Genomic DNA, 14,428 nt, shown 5'->3' on the forward strand with positions numbered 1-14,428 from the left:
ATAGAGATGGAAGAATATGAGGGCTCATCTGATGACGAGCAGTACTCATTGCCAAAAGAGTGGAAGGAGCATGGTTTTGGCAGTCATGTCGCAGAAGATGTACGAAATCAGGAGTGAGAGTACAGAGGGAATGAGGTAGTGCAAGGTGCAACATATCCAAACATTGAAGCCGTAAAAGGTGCTGTGAGACTATGGGCAATATCATTGAAACGAGAATTCAGAGTCGTAAAGTCTGGCAGTAAAGAATATGAGGTGAAGTGTGTGAATGATGAATGTCCATGGCGAGTCCATGCATTCAAGGGAAAATGGAAGTCAAACTGGAAATGTTCCATTGTGACAGAGCACACTTGTTTGCTGTCAGAAGTTCTTCCCTCGCATCGCAATATATCTTGCGACTTTGTTGCAAAGCAAATGTATGGGTTTATTATGGACAACCTAAATTATGAGCCAAAAATGATTGTTCGACACATTGAGCAGACTTACCAGTACACCATCAGTTATTTGAAGGCATAGCGGGCTAACACAAAGGGTGTTCGAGATGCGGTTCGGCACATACGAGGCATCATATGATAACCTACCTCGTATGTTATCCAAGGTTGCTGCTAGAAATCCTGTAAGCTTTTATGACACATACCTCGTACCAGCCGTGACTAGGAGACAAAGAATTATGCAATGAGCCTTCTTTTGCATAGGTGCTTGTGTTAGAGCATTTCAGTTTTGTCTTCCGGTGATCTGCATTGATGGCATATTTTTGACTGGAAGGTATAAAGGTCAGATACTCACCGTAATCGGTGTATATTGCAACAACCAAATAGTTCCGCTCGCATTTGCATTTGTTGAGAATGAGAACATAGACAGTTGGTATTGGTTCCTTGAACGAGTGAAGATTCATGTTGTTGCTGCACGTCCAGATGTGTGCCTTATTAGTGATAGGCATGCAGGTCTACTGTAATCAATACTGAAATTGCAACGTGGAACTGCGACAACGCCTCCATTGTGGCCCGATGTCCAAAACAGGTGGTGCATTAGGCATATGGGTGCAAACTTCTATGACCACTTCAAGAACAAGGATCTTAAGAACCTGTTTAAGAGGTTGTGCACCCAAAATCAACAGAGAAAATTCAATGCATTATGGTAGATGCTTGATCAGTTGACTGCAGAGCTAGTGAAGGTAAGGGCATCAGGAGCAGGCACGAGTCAGGCTGCAGAATAAGATGTTTATTCCTGATCCAGCCACTAAGAAAGGCAAAGGCCGCCGTTAGACACGTCGTATTCGGAATGGTATGGACGAGTCGGAAGCAAGCAAGGCACAAAAGCATTGCAGCCAATGTGGAGCATTGGGTCACAACTACAAGAAGTGTCCTCAGAATGCACTTCACGATGCTGCTGACGTCGGTCCTTTCGGAAATCCCAGAGATGGAGCACCTCCTACGTTCAGACGAACATCGGCGAGAATTGCTCGTGGAAGGCATTCGGTGTCATGATCCACAATTGTATTTCATTATTTGTAATATATAGTAATGAAATATTGCAGGTATGTAATGAAGTATTATTGTACCTATGTGTCCAGTTTGTATGAAATATATATTTACCTATGTGTTCTCATATATTTTTGAATGCAGGTATGGAGATGGACTCCTTGCTAGACCCAGTTATCGACTCGAGCCACAGGTCTTACTTTGCAGCTGTTGAGCACCGAGCCCTAGAGGTGCTACGTCCTCGTCCACCCGGGGAGGCGATCTCTATACACCACGATTGGTGTGACCGGTATGTAATTAAATATTATTGTTTATCACTTATGTATTCATCGGTATTCTTTTGTTTTGACAATTTTGTTTTTTTGCAGGTTACGTGAGGCCGGTCTACTGACTCTGAGCCGTCTTGTCGAGGTTGGGCCTATTCATCTCGACCGATCCCTCCTGACGACGCTCGTTGACAAATGGAGGCCGGAGACACACATGTTCCACCTCCCGTGTGGGGAGATGACTCCTACGCTGCAGGACATGGCCTACCTCCTCGGCCTCCCTATCGTCGGGGAGGCTGTAGGTCCGCGTGTGGTGGCGGCGTCGTGGAAGGATGACCTGGAGGCCCGTTTTGCCCTGGCTGACCGTGTGGAAGAAGCAGGTCCGATTAACTCGCACCCGCGAGCAGCAAGTCCTTCGAAGACCTGGTTCCTACAGTTTACAGTACGTATTCATTTCATATATAAATTTAATTGTTACAATTCACATGTTTCATTGACAGTTGAAACCATTAATCTTAATTGTTTATGCAGCCTGCCCTGTTGGCTGCGGATGCCGACGAGTACAGTGTGACCAGATCGCTGGAGGCGTACCTACTTTGGTTGTTTGGTTACATCATGTTCAACAACACTCATGGCAACTCGGTCGATAGGATTCTCCTTCCGTATGCACGGGAGATTGCGGATGGGGACGAGGACGTACCGCCCTACAACTGGGGTGAGGCGGTACTTGCAGCCACTTACCGTGGACTCTGTGACGGCTGCATGAAGACACATGGGAACGCTATCCTGGCAGGGTGCCCACTACTGCTATAGCTTTGGTCGTACGAGAGGCTAGCCGTTGGTCGGCCCATAGTCAGCCACGAGCCTTACCACGGGGGCATGTACGACGACGAGGAGGACGAGAGACCCACTATGGGAACTATCTGGATCTGGCGTCAGGTACGTTAGCAACAAATCTAATTTTGTTATTCATTGTTACATGATGTATTAGCGCACTTTTAATTTTACTTATTCAGAATGCAGAGGTCCTGGGCGCATGCGCAGGTTAGACGCGCATATCCTGAGTTTGTTTCGGAGCTGGACATGCTGACGCCCGAGGACGTTGTCTGGGAGCCTTATAGCCCAGAGGCTGTGGCTACCCGTGCACCAGCAGGCCTGTCTTCGCACTGCTCCGCGAATGCGAGCCTGTGGCTTACTATCGCCGTCCTGGTTTATGACATCGCGGTAGGAGTTAGCGACCGAGATCCTGCCGACGATGATGACGACTACACGTTCGAATAGCTCAAAATAGGAACCATAGTGTATCTAGCTGCGAGTACGAAATCACAGGTTGCCACTGCTCAGCACGGCGATCACGGGTTTCCCAAATGTCGCATTCTTTGCCCAGACATACGTGACATGTTTAGCAGTGCCCTTCCACCATTTCAAAAAGATGTGACAACACGGCAACCACTCCAGCTCACCTTCAAAGCAGTCTCTCTGGCGAGGACGACGAACCTGTCATTCTACAGCACAGGTCTGTGGCGGGTAGTAGGGAAGGCGGCATCTAGGCGCGATCGACCGAGCGGCATCAATGCAGCGCTGTGAGTCTGCATGCACAGAGATGCATCGAGTAGTCATTTCGAGAATCGAATCTAGCCTTTTCAGTGTTAGGCCAGCTAGCCTCTTCACTATGTTGTCATGCAGGCTTTTTAGGTGTATTTACACTCCACACTCCGGGTATCAGACCTTTGTGCGCCTATAAATACTACGAAGTTTGTGAACTCCCAGCAGCACTTAAACACCAAAGCTCATTGTATGCCCAATGTCTGGAGGTGGGTCTAGCGGGAAGAATTACTACGATTTTGGGAAAGGAAAAGGTAGAAGAAAGGGAGACCCCATAATATGGGAGGGGCCTCTTGGACCTGATTCCTTTCCGGAACCAGTGTTTGAGTTTCCGCCACATCACAAGAGTGAATTTACCAATGAAACTCCTCTTCGACAATACGATAACCGTAGAGAACCGTGGCCAAAATGCAGACATGGTGAGGACTGCTTTAGTGCAGATGTGCACCGACGGGATGGATGGCGGTCGGCGTTTCTTTAAATGTCTACACGCATGGGTAATACTTGGTTCTTTCATTTCTTTATCTTCAATGAGACACCTTACATGAAATTTATTTTGCAGACTTCCGATGCTCCAGAAAACTGTGGTTTTACTAGGTGGGTCGATCCTGCACCAATTGATTCTGTTCAGGAGTTCATCGAGTACCTCCAGATAATGATCTTTGATCTGGAATAAAGGGTGAACCATTATGAAGAAGTGAGCGAGGGTAACAAAGACGACGAAGTTGATGATACCAGCAATGCTGCCGGTTCGCAGGATGAACCATGCACTATTCCTTACTGCAACTGCCCTTGTCACAAGAAGAAGGGCTCTGCGCCTCCGGCACCACCGCCTGCACCACCTGCAATGGGTGGATACTACGGAGAAGGCTCAACGCAGTTTGCTACGTGGGGGTACGGCTACTAGGACTACCCTAGTGGTAGTGACATGTTACATCGTTGTGTTTGTTCTATTTTTTTTAAATTTACCTAAGGCATGTTAGATTAGTCCGGAATATGTTTACCTTAGTTTGCAACGGGTTCTTCCATGCCACTGCATGTGTGATGTGTGTTTCATTATTGTTGTATTATGATGTAAAATTTGATGGTTCACATTATGTAATGCATTTCTTAATTCTTATTTCTTATCGTTATATTAATTAAATATCTGCTTTTTAGTATTCTAGTGACATATTTATACTTCGATGCTCCGTTACGACTAAGTACGATTCAAACTCGATATTATGTACATGTCCAGTGAATGCAAGTTAGGTACGAGACATACATACAAGCATAATACAACATTAACAATACTAAATGCGAATACATCTTAAACCGATGAACATCATATGTTATAGATCATGGCATGAAATCATCTAGGTCGTCATCCCAGTTGACAGATGGTGGTGCTGCAGGTGGTGTAGTATGGCTCGACGAACCTCTTGGCTTTCCCTTTCTCTCTTTTCTGGATCTACGTTCATGTACAGGGGAGGAACATCATGTGTTGGAGGCCATGGTTTGGGGGGCATGAAGTCATCCATGTCGTCATCCCAGTTAACACAAGTTTGTGCTGCAGGTGGTGCAACATGACTTGACGAACCTCTTGCCTTTCACTTTGTCTCCTTTCTGATTCTAGGTTCATGTACAGGGGGAGGAACATCATGTGTTGGAGGCCATGGTTTGGGGGCATGAAGTCATCCATGTCGTCATCCCAGTTAACACAAGTTGGTGGTTGAGGTGCTGAAGCATGACTCGACGAATCTCCGGGCATCTGTTCTTGCGCAGGCCAAGTACTATCACCCGAATATCTTATCCACCTCCTTCGTCTAGTTTGCGGCATAAGTCCACCGAAGATACATACCAATTTACGGAAATTTGGTATCGTTTTGTTAATCAACTCCGTGTCCTCGGGGTAATCCTACCATATAATTAAAAAACAATTTTACTATTTTATAAATATGGATTCGAAATGACGGACGGGATTACAACTGAATGAGAGTTACCTTATTGTGCATTTCATACACCTCTGGCCGCATCCATATCTTATAAGAACTTTGTAAGAATCCAATGATATTAGGATGATTCGCTAGTTCACATACTCTCATGTATATCTTCCGACGTTCTAGCAGGTGTCCCTTTACATCTTGCGTCGTAATATCTCGAAATAATGTGAAATCTTTAAACTCTACTACTTTGGACAACACCATCTCGATCGTACCATCCGCTAACGGATCCAACTTCTTACTGATAACAAGATGGGTCATGATATCAAGTATTATACTAGATTTTTCTTCGGTCCATGAAAATCATCCAAAATTGGAGACAGCCATTGCCTTATGCTGCAATATCAATAAGATACTTTCATAATTCTATTCTAATTCATAATTAATTTAAAAACAAGTCTGTAATAGTACTGAAATTGTAATACTAAACGAGTGTTCTAAAGCACCAAATCTAATTCAGCTAATCCGCTAATTAAATTAAATTTTTATACAATATCAATGGATTCATATGGAAGTTACCGGTAGATCAAAAGTACGCAATTCGGCAGACCTTCGCCGCTTTTCTTCTCCTCACCCCTCTCTTTTTTTCCTGAATTTTTATGCTCAAATAACAAAGGGGATGGCGGCATATGGCGGTCAGGGCTTATATAGGGTGATGGGGACCCTGTCGCCCCTGGGGTGGGCGACTGGCCCCTGTCGCCCATGGGGGGCGACAGTCCCTTTTTTTGCTAGGGACCTCGTTGCGAATTTGAAGAAAAAAAATTACACTTAGGGCCTGTCGCTCTATGGGGGGCGACCAGGAGATATTTTTGAAATATTTCAAAATGGACATATATTTTTGAAATTTTTATTTTTAAAAAATATAAAAAAGAAAAAAAGCGCCAAAGGCACCGTTTAGTTCACGGACAAATTCGGGATGGGCCAAAAATTTCGGCCTGACGTTTTCGGCGAACTAAACGGCACCCAAAAATTTTCGGCCCTATACTGTTCACCAAAATTTTCACTGTAGCCAGCCCACCACCGCGTTTGGATGCTGTGAATGAATTTTGAAACTGTGCCTTTGGAACTGTGCGTCTAGGCTGTGAATTCTGTTTGTATGCAAGCATTAAATAAGTGCACAGTGAAATTCCATACTGCAGCCCAAAAAAATTTGGCAACTAAACGGCACCCAAAATTTTTTGAGATGCAAAGTTTTTTTGGGTTGTGCTGCCAACGACAACTTTTTGGCTTGGGCAAACATTTCCGGCAACTAAATATAATTTTCACCCAAAAAATTTTCACCTCCCCTTTGAACACATGTATGAAGCACTAAATATAATTAAATAACAAAACTAATTACACAGTTTGGATGTACACGACGAGACGAATCTTTTGAGCCTAATTAGTGCATGATTAGCCATAAGTGCTACAGTAACCCATATGTGCTAAATGATGCGGTCAAAGACCTCAAAAGATTCATCTCGTGGTTTCCAAGTGAGTTCTGAAATTAGTTTTTTAATTAATGTCCGAAAAATCCTCCCGACATCTGGTCAAAGTGCTGACGTGACATCCAAAAATTTTTTAGGAAGGAACTAAACGGCCCTTAAACGCTGCCAAACTCTCTGTTCTCGCATACGGAGTGCCTAGCCGAGGACTCGTGCAGGCAAGCAAACGCATTCAGTAAACACTAGTAGGGGGCCGTTTAGTTGCAAAGGCAAAAAATTTTGGATGTCTCGTCGTGTGTTTGACCAGATGTCGGGAGGATTTTTCGGACACTAATTAAAAAAATAATTCCAGAACTCACTTGGAAACCACGAGACGAATCTTTTGAGGCCTTTGACCGCAGCATTAGCACATGTGGGGTTACTGTAGCAATTATGACTAATCATGCACTAATTAGGCTTAAAAGATTCGTCTCGTCGTGTACATCCAAACTGTGTAATTAGTTTTGTTATTTAATTATATTTAATGCTTCATACATGTGTTTAAAAGGGAGGTGAAAATTTTTAGGTGAAAATTTTTGGAAACTAACTCGGCTGAGGGATTCTGATCACACATGCAGAGGCACAATGCAAGTCACTGGGGGATGCAGTTGCTACTCCATCGTAGTTCCCGGCGGCGACGAACGCATTGACTGCTGACAGCGCCTGGATAACCGGCATCGGGCCGCGCGGGCACAGCCATCAGCCGATTCCCCCCGCCTCTGCCTGCCTTGGGCCTTGGCAACACAAACGGGCGGAGGGCCAGACCTGAGAGTACCCCAGGGCCGGTACGTCATCCCGCACCGCCACTGCGCTCCCGGCCCTAGCACGCACGCAGGTGCACGCGTACATGCAGGCACGCAGGGCGGGCAGCCATTGATGGCGTGCCTGGAGCCCCGGACAACTGCGGGCTGCCCGCCTGCTCCCTCTGGATCGCTGATTTCGTGTCGATAGATGCGTGCCCGCGGCGAGCGCACACGCATCGATCGAGTGCACGGCTGCACACTGCAGGCTGCGGTGAGTGCGTGCGGCGCAGCGGCAGCGCGCTCTCTCGGCAGAGCCTGCGGCCGGCCGCGGCCGGGCCGGGGTCAGGTCAGCGGCAGCGCTCAGGCGCGCCGCGCGCCACCGGGCCGTAGTGGCGGGACCAGGGGAGCGGAGCTGGCCGCGGGGTCGGGGCAAGTAAAGGAAAGCGAGCAACGAGGCCAGCGAGGCGCGGGGGCGGAACGGCCAAACCACGGGCTCCGTAGCTCCAGAGCTCTGCTTCTGCAGTTCTGCTCTCCCGCCGCAGCTCCGTAACGCCAGCAGGGTTAACGCTACCGACCGGTTTGGCCAAACCGGCGGGTCCGGTACCAGTATACTGGACCGGTTTGGCCGAAAACCGGTCCAAACCGGTCGAAGTCAAATTTAAATTCAAAAGCCGCAGTGCAAACGGTTCGTACCGGCTTACCGGCCGGTTTGACCGGTTTATCGGTCGGTTTGACTAGTAACCGGCCAAATTCAATTTTTTTATTTTTTGTTTAAATTAAAATGCCTGCAAAGTATACTAAATAAATATTTGTATAACATATTTTAGTCTAAATGAACTATCCAACCCTCTTTTGTACTACTTTTACATTGTATTTGTATATTTTTGTATGCACGTTTTTTTGTTTAACTTCAAATCCCCGCAAACTATACTAAATGAACGAATTTTTGAGAAAATTTGACACCATTAAATTCGTCGCACCTTGAAATATTTTTAGGAATTTTTTGAGAATTTTTTATTTTTTTAATTCAAATTTAAATTTTGAATTTGAATCGGTTTGATACCGGCCCAAACCGAAACCGGACCGAACCGGTTTAATCGATAACCGGTCAAATTGAACCGGTTTCCACCGATTCGGTGAACCTGCTGCGCCAGAGCTCTGCTTCTGCTCTCCCCCTCCCTCCGCTCGTCGTTTCCGCCGCTCGGCTCTGGGCACGACATCGCGTCACGCAGAGGGGGAATCGCAACGCCAACTACGCAAGCAAAACGAAAGTCACCCAACGGCGATACAGCAGTCTCTGCGTCCTGCGACCGGCATTGGGGGTTGTACGTCATTCAGGATTGATCAACCTCCCGTACTCCGGACAAGGAGACAAAAAGGCCAAACACAAAAGCTCTTTCTATTCTACACATAAAAGAAAAAACATGTTAATCCGCTCTTACTAAGCATTCCGGTGGTCTAGTTTTGTTCCTGATCTAAAAAGGAAAAGAGGGAGTAACAATTCTCGGTTCCCGTTAGTAAAAATGGAACTTTTCCGCAACTTGCAACTTGCCATGTCCCGGCGACGGCGAGTATCACTTTTAAAAAAAAAATAGCAGAAGCACTGCTCTGTCATTTAAAAAAAAGTAATTGTATATCACACGTCGAAACGATCACCACCACATAAACAACACACACAACGCACACAACAAAACGCTACACCACCACAACTAGGGAGAGAAGTCGAAAGTAAACCACCACAAACTGCGCCATAGTCTCCAATGCTGTGCCACGCCGAAGCTGCGGCCCGCTGCAAGCCAGAACGGCAACTCGAACTCCTCCACCAAAGGACTATCACCCTCAAGCCGCGCACACACGATCGTCGACCCCCCCTGCTCCAGTAGTGCATCAACAGAACACTCCCATCGTAGCACCGATGAAAAACACTGATCCTGACCACTCTGCGTGGGGGTCTCGCCTCTTCCACCGCCTCATACTCCTCTGCCAAGGACTCAGATACCTGAAACCGTTATGAAAGCAACAACATCCGCCCAGCCATCACCGGGAACACCTCTGCACCATGAGCGCCAGCTCAAGACCTCCAGCACCCTTGGATCCTTTGCATCTTCCTGCCAATACGGACCAAGCACACCTCCTCTGCCGCTGCGCGCGGGTAACCCCACCAACCAACCACCACTACTGCCTAGCCAAAGCGAGTCTCCAGATGCGGCGCCTCCAACGAGGGTACGACGCCAATGGCGCCGCCGTCGCACGTCCAAAGATAAACAGGGTTTTCACCCTAAAAAGCCTCGTGCAGTAGGAACATAGTGTCTCACAATAGTGCCCCCAATAGGAAGAATGGCGCCACAATGACGCCGCCACCATCGCCACCGACAAACGTCAGTGAAGGCTTTCGCCCGACTCAGCGCCATGGTTGTGGTACGTTCTTGGCCAAGCCCGTAGCCCGCTCCTTCTCGCCTCCGCAATGCCTCCACCGGAAGAAGCCCGGCACAGCCCGAAGCACAACCACAGCGCCACAAGCAAGCACCAACCAGCCCCTCAGCCCCACCACCAAGGCGGCGGCGGACCAGCATCGCCGTCGAGAAGGAAAAGAAGAGCACCAGCCACCTCACCACATACCCCGTCATCCGCGTGCAGAAAATGCCTCCGGCCCCACCAACTGGCGGAGCCGGCGACACTCGGCCACAGTCACCACCGACGCCACCGCGCCAGCCGCATCCGCCCCGTGCGCCACACCAGCCGCCGGTGCTGTCCGCGCCGGCCATGGCCGCCGCCGCCGCCCTGCTCCGACTGCCGTCCCCTCCCCCCCCACGCACCATCCCGCGCCTCCACCGTGCAGCCACCAGATCCGGCCGGGACGGTTCCGGGAGCAGCGGCCTCCGTCACCGCGAGGAGCGACCCGCACCGTCGAGCAGGCTCCGGGAGCCCGGGCGGTCGCGCCCGTCCAGATCCGGCGGAGAGGAGGGGAAAAGCCACGCCGCTGCCCTCCCTATGGGCTGTGCGAGCTGCTGGCGACCCGCTCAGGCGGCGGTGCGGCAGGAGGGATTGGAAGGGAGTGCGGTGGCGGCTGGGGTTTGGTCGGTCGCCCGCGCCTCCCATGCGAGAGCGACGCGGGAGACCCCTCCCTCAAAAAGATTTTTTTTTGAAAAGATAGCATGAGTACTATCCCATTGCCATTTATCTTGCTCGCGTACCACTATCCCAGTTAAAAAGCAGCGGTGTCATCCGTTCCCTTCCCCAAACCTAGGACTGGACAAAAATGGCTACAAGCCTCCCACTGTCGCCCACGATCACATGCGCCGTGTTCAGTTGGAGCATGTAAAAATTTGCATTTAAATTTTTTGGCGCTTTGACCACTAATTAAGAGTATTAAATAAAGTCTAATTATAAAGCTAACTCAATAATTATGGTATTGTAGCAGTTACTATAACTAATGATGTCTTTGATCGTATGATTAGAAGATGATTAAGTGTGGTTACTGTAGTATCACTGTAGTCAATCATGGTGAAATTTGGCTCATTAGATTCGTCTCGAAAAATTACACTCATTCAAAAAAAATCTTAAATAAATTTTTTTAGTACTAGGTACATACATTCGGTTTTTTTTTAATTTTACTGAACACGGCCATGCACCATTTGCTGCAGGTTGGAGATGCCCACAGCCTTTTCCGGTCACAGTCACCATCACTACTGGAGCTGTGCTCTCACAACCAGTCCAGCTCTGCGTCCTGCCCCCCTCGTCCAGCCCTCCTCGAGCAACGCATGGCAGCCCCGGTTTACTTCAAGAAAAAAAAAAGCATGGCAGCCCCGGGACTCGCCACACACGCAACCACGCTCGTCACTCGTCAGTCAGATGCAGAACCCCAACTGTCTTGACCCTGCCACCCTGCGCTCCCCGAGTCCCCGTCGCCGGGACTGATTGACGCCTGGCCGACTGAATGATGGTTGACGGATTGATTGATGGATGAACCGGCCTGGCACCCGCACCGATCGACGCGTCCTCATCGTATCTTTTCATCGATCTCCCCTCGCGCGCTAGCTCTCTGATCATCTGCTCCGATCTTCAATGTGTTCTTGGCCCTCGCACGGCGTCCCCACCCCCTGTGCTTCGGCCTCCCTTCCCCTTATAACCAACCCCGGCAGCAGATGCGGTGCCCGGCGTCTCGTCCCGTCCTCAGCCTCACCGTTCACATCCATCCACGGTGCACGGCGCGGCAGCAGCCGTCGTGGTCCGCCGTCCCTCGCCGTCGCATTGCTCGCCGCCGCCGCCGCTGCTTTGCTCTCGTCCCTGTCGCCGTCCATCCCCGCCCTACGATGCATCCCCACCCTTCGCACGCCTTCAGGTAGGTCCAGGCCGCGATGGCAACACGTGGTGCGCCACGCGCACGCCTGGCCCGGCGCGTCCGGCTCGCTAACGCCTTGTTGCCTTGCCCCCCGCCGCCTCGTGTGCAGGGCGGAGCAGGGCGCGGGCGGATACCACCACCACCACCGCGGCGTCGGGGACGGCGCCCTCCTCCCCGAGCTCCCGCGCAGTAAGGCCGCCGCGCCCTTGTTTATTTCCTTCGCGTCTTGTTCCGTTCTTGGATGTGCCCATGCCCTTGTCCTCAACTCCTCATGATGGTCGCACGCGCGCGTTGCGGGATGTGAAGGCCCCAACCCCAGCTCCAAGTCCTCCAGCAACCTCACCGCCGCCACCCTCCTTGCGCCGCTCGCCGTCGCGGTGAGTTCACCGGTGGCGTTCCACGAGGGCGATTATTGCGGTCGCCGGAGCAGAGCAGAGTCCGCGTGTGGCTGACGGAGGTTGTCGTCTTTAATTTGATAATGCAGCATGGAGGGGTAGCGCCCTCGTTCGGCATGGCGCCGCCGGGGATGGCCTCGGCGGCGGATGACGGCCGGTTCTGCCTGCCGTGGGCGGCGGCGCACTTCGAGAACTGGGGCGACTCCGGCGGCATCGTCGTCACGAGCCCGCTCACCGAGACGACCTGCACCGACGCCGACGACGCCAGCGGCGACAGGCAGCCGGCGCAGATGGTTTGCTAGCTCCTCTCTTCCTGCTCGCTTCTTGGTGCGTGCTAGTCAAAGATGCTTGCGCCATGAGATGAACCTTATTGATGCACACATCGTAGGGTGGTGGAGCCATCACGCAGAGCGTCGCTGCTTACATGGATTCATGCGCGGCGTCCAAGGAAGGATCGTGCAGGGATCAGAAGGTGAGCATTGGAACTCAGGTGTGTTTAATTGGTGAAAAAGTTTGGGTTTTGATATTGTAGCACTTTTTATTGTTACTTGACATATAATGTCTAATTACGGATTAATTAGGTTTAAAAGATTTAGCTCGTGCTAATTCGTTAGACTGCGTAATCAATGGGTTGCAAATGTCATTGCCTAATGGTCTGTGCTGTGCTGTCTGTCATGGCAGGTGCAGAGGAGGCTTGCGCAGAACCGCGAGGCTGCCCGGAAAAGCCGGATGAGGAAGAAGGTGATCATTTGAATGACAAGCTTCTGTACATTTTGTTAAGCCATTTACCAGCATCCTTTATATTTGTTTGCATGTCATTCCATCATCCTGTGCTATTGCAAATTACTAATCAATGGGAGTGTTTTGTTTAGTGCGTTTGTATCATGTTCTATCTGTTGCCACTTGCAAATACTGTGCACACTCAGGATCTCACATTCTTTTGAACATGGTATGACCTTGTTCTGAAGGCGTACATTGTGGAGCTGGAGAGCAGCCGGGCAAAGCTGGCGCAGCTTGAGCAGGAGCTTCAGCGGGCGAGGCAGCAGGGGATGTTCATCGCAAGCGGACGCACCGGCGACCATGGAGGCTCCACTGGAGGCAAATGATCTTTTGCGTTGCTTGATCAGTGCTTCGATTTCATACCGGCACCTGTGATCTATACCAATATCGAAAGATCTTCGACTTCGCTGCAGGCGCGTCAGCGGCGTTCGACCTGGAGTACGCGCGGTGGCTGGACGAGCACCAGCGGCACATGACCGACCTCCGCGTGGCCCTGGGCGCGCAGCTCGGCGACGACGACCTGCGCGTGCTGGTGGACGGCGCGATGCTGCACTACGAGCAGCTGTTCCGGCTCAAGGGCGCGGCGACCCGCGCCGACGTGTTCCACGTGCTGTCGGGGATGTGGGTGAGCCCCGCGGAGCGCTTCTTCATGTGGCTGGGCGGGTTCCGGTCGTCGGAGCTGCTCGCGGTGCTGGCGCGGCAGGTGGAGCCGCTGACGGAGCAGCAGCTGGTGGGCCTCTGCAGCCTGCGGCAGTCGTCGCAGCAGGCCGAGGACGCGCTATCGCAGGGCATTGAGGCCCTGCAGCAGGCGCTGGCGGACACGCTCGCGGCCGCCGGGGCGTCGGCGGCGGGGGCGGCGGCGGACGGCGTGACCAACTACATGGGGCAGATGGCCGTGGCCATGGGCAAGCTCGCCACCGTGGAGAACTTCCTCCGGCAGGCGGACCTGCTCCGGCAGCAGACGCTGCAGCAGATGCGGCGGATCCTGACCACGCGGCAGGCCGCGCGCGCGCTGCTCGTCGTCAGCGACTACTTCTCCCGGCTCCGGGCGCTCAGCTCCCTGTGGCTCACGCGGCCGAGGGACTGACGGACGGACAGGCGCGTCGCCGCGGCAACACGCTGAGATGGAGCCGGTTGTGATCGTCTGGCCTGACTGGGAACTGGAAATTGGAGGATGCAGCGGGGGACGCCGGAGAGTAGTGTGATGGTTGTCTTGGTGGTGGTGGTAACTTGGCACTTGGCAGAGGGACGTGCTTCGTTCTGAAGTCCGGCGGCCACTCGGCTAGTGTAGGGTGTAACATTCTGATGAGCTTTGTAGGAGAGACTTGTACTGCACTGCACTGTACAAACCTTGTTCGGTTCCGACTTCGTTCT

The 14,428-nt window shown here is 51.0% G+C and overlaps 1 protein-coding gene across 1 annotated transcript; it reads left to right on the plus strand.

The window, feature by feature from the left end:
* Positions 1-11,432: 11,432 nt before the first annotated feature.
* Positions 11,433-14,428, plus strand: LOC120671456 (transcription factor TGAL3-like). The gene is made up of 7 exons (XM_039951791.1): positions 11,433-12,068; positions 12,186-12,256; positions 12,364-12,567; positions 12,663-12,746; positions 12,956-13,015; positions 13,243-13,372; positions 13,468-14,428. The coding sequence occupies exons 1-7, from the start codon at positions 11,603-11,605 to the stop codon at positions 14,139-14,141; spliced, it is 1,689 nt and encodes a 562-aa protein (XP_039807725.1). The 5' UTR covers positions 11,433-11,602; the 3' UTR covers positions 14,142-14,428.

Source organism: Panicum virgatum, chromosome 4N, assembly GCF_016808335.1.
Source record: "Panicum virgatum strain AP13 chromosome 4N, P.virgatum_v5, whole genome shotgun sequence".
Classification (NCBI taxonomy): domain Eukaryota; kingdom Viridiplantae; phylum Streptophyta; class Magnoliopsida; order Poales; family Poaceae; genus Panicum; species Panicum virgatum.

Excerpts from the sequence above, each read along its gene's own strand:
- LOC120671456 (XM_039951791.1), top strand. The coding sequence starts at position 11,603 with ATGTGTTCTTGGCCCTCGCACGGCGTCCCCACCCCCTGTGCTTCGGCC. Across the intron at positions 12,069-12,185 it reads CCTCCCCGAGCTCCCGCGCA|GCCCCAACCCCAGCTCCAAG; the intron begins GTAAGGCCGCCG and ends CGGGATGTGAAG. Across the intron at positions 12,257-12,363 it reads TTGCGCCGCTCGCCGTCGCG|CATGGAGGGGTAGCGCCCTC; the intron begins GTGAGTTCACCG and ends TTGATAATGCAG.